At 41.6% G+C, this 6,299-nt stretch overlaps 1 protein-coding gene across 2 annotated transcripts in view; it reads right to left on the minus strand.

Moving 5' to 3' along the window:
* The window catches only part of LOC124555146 (THUMP domain-containing protein 3-like), a 116,246-nt gene extending 111,316 nt beyond the window's left edge, over positions 1-4,930 (minus strand). For both annotated transcript variants that reach the window (XM_047128960.1, XM_047128959.1), the window contains exon 1: positions 4,640-4,930. In XM_047128960.1, the coding sequence (XP_046984916.1) occupies positions 4,640-4,822 (183 nt within the window). In that variant the 5' untranslated portion in view covers positions 4,823-4,930. The remainder of the gene's footprint in view (positions 1-4,639) is intronic.
* Between the last annotated feature and the right edge of the window lie 1,369 nt (positions 4,931-6,299).

A 6,299-nucleotide genomic window follows, 5' to 3' on the forward strand; every position in this document is an offset into this window, starting at 1 on the left:
AAGTTTGTTCGGAATGCATTAAGTACAGGGATAAATTCGGTGGGCCTGGGATGGTGTTGGAGGTTGACAAGTTGCAGTTTGGGAAGAGGAAGTATGAGAGGTGTAAGTCTGGTTGGTGTATGGGTGTGGAGGGCCATTTTATCTGGGGTTGGTTTTTCAGAATGTGTTTTTAGGGCTTTGGAGGGGTGCACGAAAAGTGAATTGGTGGGCTTAAATGAGGAGTGTATAGAGGAGGGCAGCACAATAGTTTCCAATGCTTTTTCATCTTATAGGGGGTTGGGTGAGAGGGGGTATCATCATTTAGTTGTTAACCATAGTATAGAATTCAAGAATTATGAGACTGGGGCATGTACAAATACGATAGAGGGGTTTTGGGGGCGGTTAAGTCAGTTATTGGGAGGGGGAAGAGGTGTTCTTCTAACCTTCAGTGCCATTTAGATGAGTATTGTTGGCGAAGAGGGACCCTGGGGACCGCTGCATTTTTATATTTTTTTTAAGGGCAATTAGTAAAACACTTAGGCCGAAGGTGGTTGGTTAAGGAGGTGTCGCAAGGGTGGACAGCTGAAGCTCAGGGGGGTGGAGGGGGGGGTGTAGTAGTTGGTAATCTTTGTGGAATAGGTGGGGGGGGGGGGGGATGGCGGCTGTTTTGTGATTATGTTGTGGAGGATCTATTCTGTTGCAGTTGTTTCTGAGTTGTAGTGTGTGACTGAGATTTGTTTATTTTTTGGTTTTGATTTGTTGATTTTGGGGAGAGTGTGGAGGTTGGGTGGTGGGGGGGGGGGGGGGGGGGGAGTGGCAGGTTGTGGGTGGGTTGGGAGTTTCTTTTGGTTGTGTTTTTGTTGTTGTGTGTGTTTGTGTGTGTGTGTGTGTGTGTGTGTGTGTGTGTGTCTGTGTGACCTAGAGTGCAGCACCAGAACTTTTTTGTGGTAAGTAGTCGTTCTTTTGGGTGTATTTTTTGCGTGTTATGATGGTTGGTGGGTTACTTCTGTGTTGTTTGGTTGGTGGTATCGGTGTTTTGATATCATGAGCTGCTGTTGACCTATATAGGTTAAGGGAAGTGTCCCGATTCCAATGTGCGGTCATAGCCGGGGTATCATGAGCTGCTGTTGTGTCCGATTCTAATGTGTGGTCGTAGGTACTGGTGTTTTGGTATTGTGAGTTGCGGTTGACCTATATGTCAAGAGAAGTGTCCGATTCCAATGCGCGGTCGCAGCTATGGGTGTTTTGGTATTGTGACTGCTGTTGTGTTAGATTCCAATGTGTGATCATAGCTATGGGTGTTTGGATATCGTGAGCTGCTGTTGAGCTACATAGGTAAAGGGAAGTGTTCAATTCCAATTTTGTTTGTCTAGGGTTTTGTGGTAACAATGGTTGCGGTGGTGGTGTAATTTTTGGTGTTTTATAATGTGATAGCGACAGGTGCGGTTAAGCTATATAGGTGAAGGGAAGTGACTGATTCCAGAGGATATTGTTTGTAATGGAATTTGGGAGTTGGTGTTGTGTACTGAATGTGTTTTAATGTACGTAGGGATGTTTGACTTTTGACTCTTTGAGGTGTTGTGGTTTTTGTTTTGTTTTTCGTAGTTGTAGGTGTTGAATTTTTCGTATCAATAGTTATGGTTGACCTATATAGGTCAAGGGAAATGAGCGATTCCAATTTTCGTGGTTTTGTATGTAGGTGTTGGTGTTTTGGTATTGTCAGCTGCGGTTGACCTATAAGGTCAAGGGAAGAGTCCAGTTCCTATAGATTTTGTAATTATTGTTTATTGTTCATCGTCGTGTGTGTTTTGGGATCGTGGTGTGCGTGTGTGTGTGTGTGCGTGTGTGTGTGTGTGTGTGTGTGTGGTTTTTTTTAATGTTATATTTAGCTTGTCTCCTCCCTAAAACTCCCAATTTCCCACAGTTGTCCTGTTAGTTTGATTATATTTTTGGAGGGAGATATTGTCTTATTTATACGTACTTTCGTGTTTGTTGCCGTGTGTATGTAGTAACATCATAGGCGCCATATTGGAGACGCTCAGAATAGCCGTTTCCGGCATACTGATTACGTCATGGGTCAAAGCAGACAGGTGGAATCTGACACTTCCTTAATCCCAAAAATCCTCAGAACACAATAAGACCCAAAAAAGACAATTTTACTCACTGGGTTAGTGTTTTTATTTTTTTAATACCCCGGTTTTTCTACCCTGAAGCTAGGACACAGTTTTGACCTACCATGAAGTATCAAAACAGTTCACATATACAACTACACAGTAAAGACTCATTCTGGAAATAATACCTTTGGCTAAGCCACTTCTCTGCAATATAGCTTCATCCAGGTATATGGGTCCAGCACACAGGAGAGCTGTGAAGCTTAGAAGGTAGGCAAGAAGTCCTGGCGGAAGTAAACATTTGAGGAAGGGGCGTAAGTCATGTCTGAATAGTTCACTCAATAAGAGCATTATCACAAAGGCAAGATTCCAGAGTAAAGTTCTGGTCCTGCACACAGTTTTACTCTGCAAGGAAGTTACAAAAAAGTGCACACTGCTGCAGACAAAAATCAATCAATCGGCTGAGACTGTAACATTTTATAACTGTTGTGGCAAAGGACGGAGAAAGCTCTTGAATCTAGAAAGGATAAGGTACTTTATCAAATGCGACAAGAAAAAGAAAAGAGGGGGGGGGGGGGGGACAATGTTATAGCAATGAGTTATCAGTTTATAAAAGAAGTGGCCCTGTGTAATGATTTTTCAAAACAGACACTTCATCTGGCAAAAAGTTTTCTCACAAGTTCCACATACTCAAAAATGTCTATGGGACAATTAGTATATCTAGTCTAATTAACATTTTGTAGACTACCACAGAGATAATGAACAGATAATGCCAGTTAGTGCACTTCTCTTGTGGGAAGGGTTACAGCTGGACATTCTATTCTGAGAACATATGATGGGAGAACGATCACATTTGGATTATTAACTTCTATGATTATTGGTGGGCCATTTGGTGCCAGACGCATCTATATACTGCTACATTTCTGTTAAGAAGTTCAAACACTTAAAGTAGTTGTATTTTCAACCAGCAGCCACCATTCAACATATGGTAAACCCCTACAGCTGTGTACTATGTAGCCTGCAAAATTCCAAAATATGTCACACAGCCAGGTAGAATTAATACAACTACAAAAAATGCCCCACAAAAGTTCACCCAAATGTTCTGACATGTGACATACTGTTGAATAGTGTGGCTCACTGTGCTAATACCAGACTAAAAATCTATGGGTACAGGATTTGATCCCTAGGCAACCACTTACTGCTTCAGCTCACAAAACAGATCAATCCAGGGGGCATCAGTGGCTCATTCAATGCCATGGACGTGGCCAAAATTGTCCCCCCCCCCCCTACCCCAGTGCGAAGTGAGAAATAATTCCCAAAAATCACAATCAATGGAGATGAATAGGAAGGCAGTTGCGCCACAATAAAGAGTCCATTGAAATTATGACCGATGATGGCTACTACCGGAGTTGTGATTGGGAGCCTAATACTCAACACGTGCATTGAGTACATCCTGGCAAGATACCACGAGGTGGGGTACAAGTGTATCCTTCCCAGAATGAAATTTCATTTTGCAGCAGTGTGTCTGAGGATTTGAAACTTCCCTGCAGATTAAAACTGTGTGAGGAACTAGAAAATGACCCTGGGACCTTTGCCTCTTGCAGGAAAGTGCTCTATCGACTGAGCTATCCGAGCACAACTCACAACCCCTTCAAACGGCAACCTGTTTGATGACACTGGAACTTGGGCACATTCTCTCTCTCTCTCACCACCAATAGGAAAACTATGTAAAAGCCCTCAATGTTCAAACAGAAAAAAACAAGTACGACATTCAAAATAAGGCCATGCCTGTTTTATGAGCTTACCTTTCTGGACACCTGAGAAACTTATGTTAGTTGAAATTGGAAGGAAAGGCAGTAAAGAAACAGCAATAACTGCCGGCAGCTGGTTGGAGAACTATATGCATATATACATTACCACCATCAGCAGACCAGTGCCAGACAATGTGTTAGACAAGTGATTTAACTGTGTTGTGGTACTGACACTATCCGTGTGCAAACAATGGGACAGTGAAAATACTGCAGTTAGTTCACTTCTACACTACTTTTTTGGAATTTAGGTTGTGGAGACTGATCAGTATCATAATCCGTGGTCTGGGTTGGGTAGGAAAATGATAGTATGGTTTAGAGCTGGCAGAGCCAACAAATGTGATGATATGAGAATAACGATAACATTTCTTACAGCACAGTTTATGCATTTGAATGAGGGGTTTATGTCACGTTTTTCATGATCCTATGTCACTTCTTTGATGATTCCATGGATCAGAGAGATGACAGGTGGTATCGATAGGTTCCATATTTAAAGATTATACGCGAAATAACAAACTGTTACTAAAACTGGTGACAAGCGTTTTGTATTTATTGTCCCACTTAGGATCAAAAACTTACTACAACCATCATGGGTGCCCAAACACCTTAGTACTGCAGGCGTTATGCACTAACAGACGCTTGTCATAGTGACTTTGTCACAGTTACCGGCGATCTACTGCATGGAAAACGATAAAATCATTAACCGCGCGGTTAAATCATATACGAATAAACCATATTTACCTCTGGAATTTGACTCGATAAGACGTTAGCAAATACTCTTCCTCGAGAAGTACAATGTTCTGCGAGAAAAGCGTTCTTGAATTCACTTGCTGGTACTGATTCTAGACCACTAGCAACAGTTGCTTCCACAGTGCACCTGGTGGCTTGTGCTGCACTAATTTCCATTAATCTGAATATATTCATCGTCAAAGAAAATTTAAAATCCACGTAGAAATATATTACAAATCTACTATATAGCAGCTCAGCACAACAAGCACGCAGGCACACAGCTGTTGATGTTTACATCCAACCAAAGATCACCTGCGATCGCCGAGACGTTCAAAGATTTCCACAAAGATATTCTGAAACAGGCAGAAGGAATTTATGCCAGATTTCAGAATGCATGCAAAAATGGCATGAACGCAAACTCGCCACTATAGCCTGCCACGCAAGCCGGTGTTACGAGCCGTGGCATCTCCGTGGGGATAGTCTACCATCGATGCAGTACTGTGATCAGGCAAATCCAAATTCTGAATGGTCTGTCTTCAACCGTGAGATATACAACGTCTGATAAACTGTTTCCCTAGACCTCAAAAGTCCGATGGTCTGTCTGAAAGGTAAGATCTCGAACTGAATTGATATTATATAAATGACATTTAAAGATGATGTGAAAGTGGACAGCCATATACTTAATTGCATAGACGTAACATGTTAGTAAAAACTGGCCTTTAATGTTTCTCGGGATGTAGTTTTAATGATGTTGTCATCTATTAATGCTGGAAGTTAACCTATTTTCGCCGCAATCACTGATGTTATAGTAGCGGATTTTCTGCTGTTGTGTCTGATTAATTTTTATTATTTTGCTTTGTGTTCATGGTAAACTGGAAATGTTCCATTACGGCTTGGATATTTTTCTTCTTTAAGCGAGGTCATATATCTGGAAGCGAAAAAGATTTTGGTTTCAGAATAACAGATGAGAGCTGACACCTACACTGTTTATACATACAACCACAAATTGATGAAACAATTTTCATTACTAACAATTTTAACTCTTCATGAACCATGGACCTTGCCATTGGTGGGGAGGCTTGCACGCCTAAATGATACAAATTGCTGTACCACGGGTGCAATCATAATGGATGGGATTGAGAGGCCAGACAAACCTGCAGTTCTCGAAGAGGGGCAGTAGTCTTTTCAGTAGTCGCAGGGGCAACAGTCTGGATGATTGACTGATCTGGCCCTGTAATATCAACCAAAACGGCCTTGCTGTGCTGGTACTGTGAATGGCTGAAAGCAAGGGGAAACTATAGCTGCAATTTTTCCCAAGGGCATGCAGCTCTTACATGTGGTTAAATGATGATGGTATCATCTTGGGTAAAATACTCTGGATGTAAAATAGTCTCCCATTCCAATCTCTGGGTGGGGAATATTCAGATAGATGTCGTTATCAGGAGAAATAAGTTGTTGAAACGTTGCTTAAGAAAGACCCCTTGATTCAGATGATAACCCAAGAAGACTTCATCATCAAGATAGACACGAAGCCCACACCCATAATAGTAGTACAAGTTTATATGCCAACTAGTTCCACAGATGATCAAGAGATTGAAGAAATGTATGACGAGATAAAATAAATTATTCAGATAGTTAAGGAAGACGGAAATTTAATAGTGAAGGAGAACTG

The sequence above is a fragment of the Schistocerca americana genome, chromosome X (assembly GCF_021461395.2).
Source record: "Schistocerca americana isolate TAMUIC-IGC-003095 chromosome X, iqSchAmer2.1, whole genome shotgun sequence".
In the NCBI taxonomy this organism is placed as follows: Eukaryota; Metazoa; Arthropoda; class Insecta; order Orthoptera; family Acrididae; genus Schistocerca; species Schistocerca americana.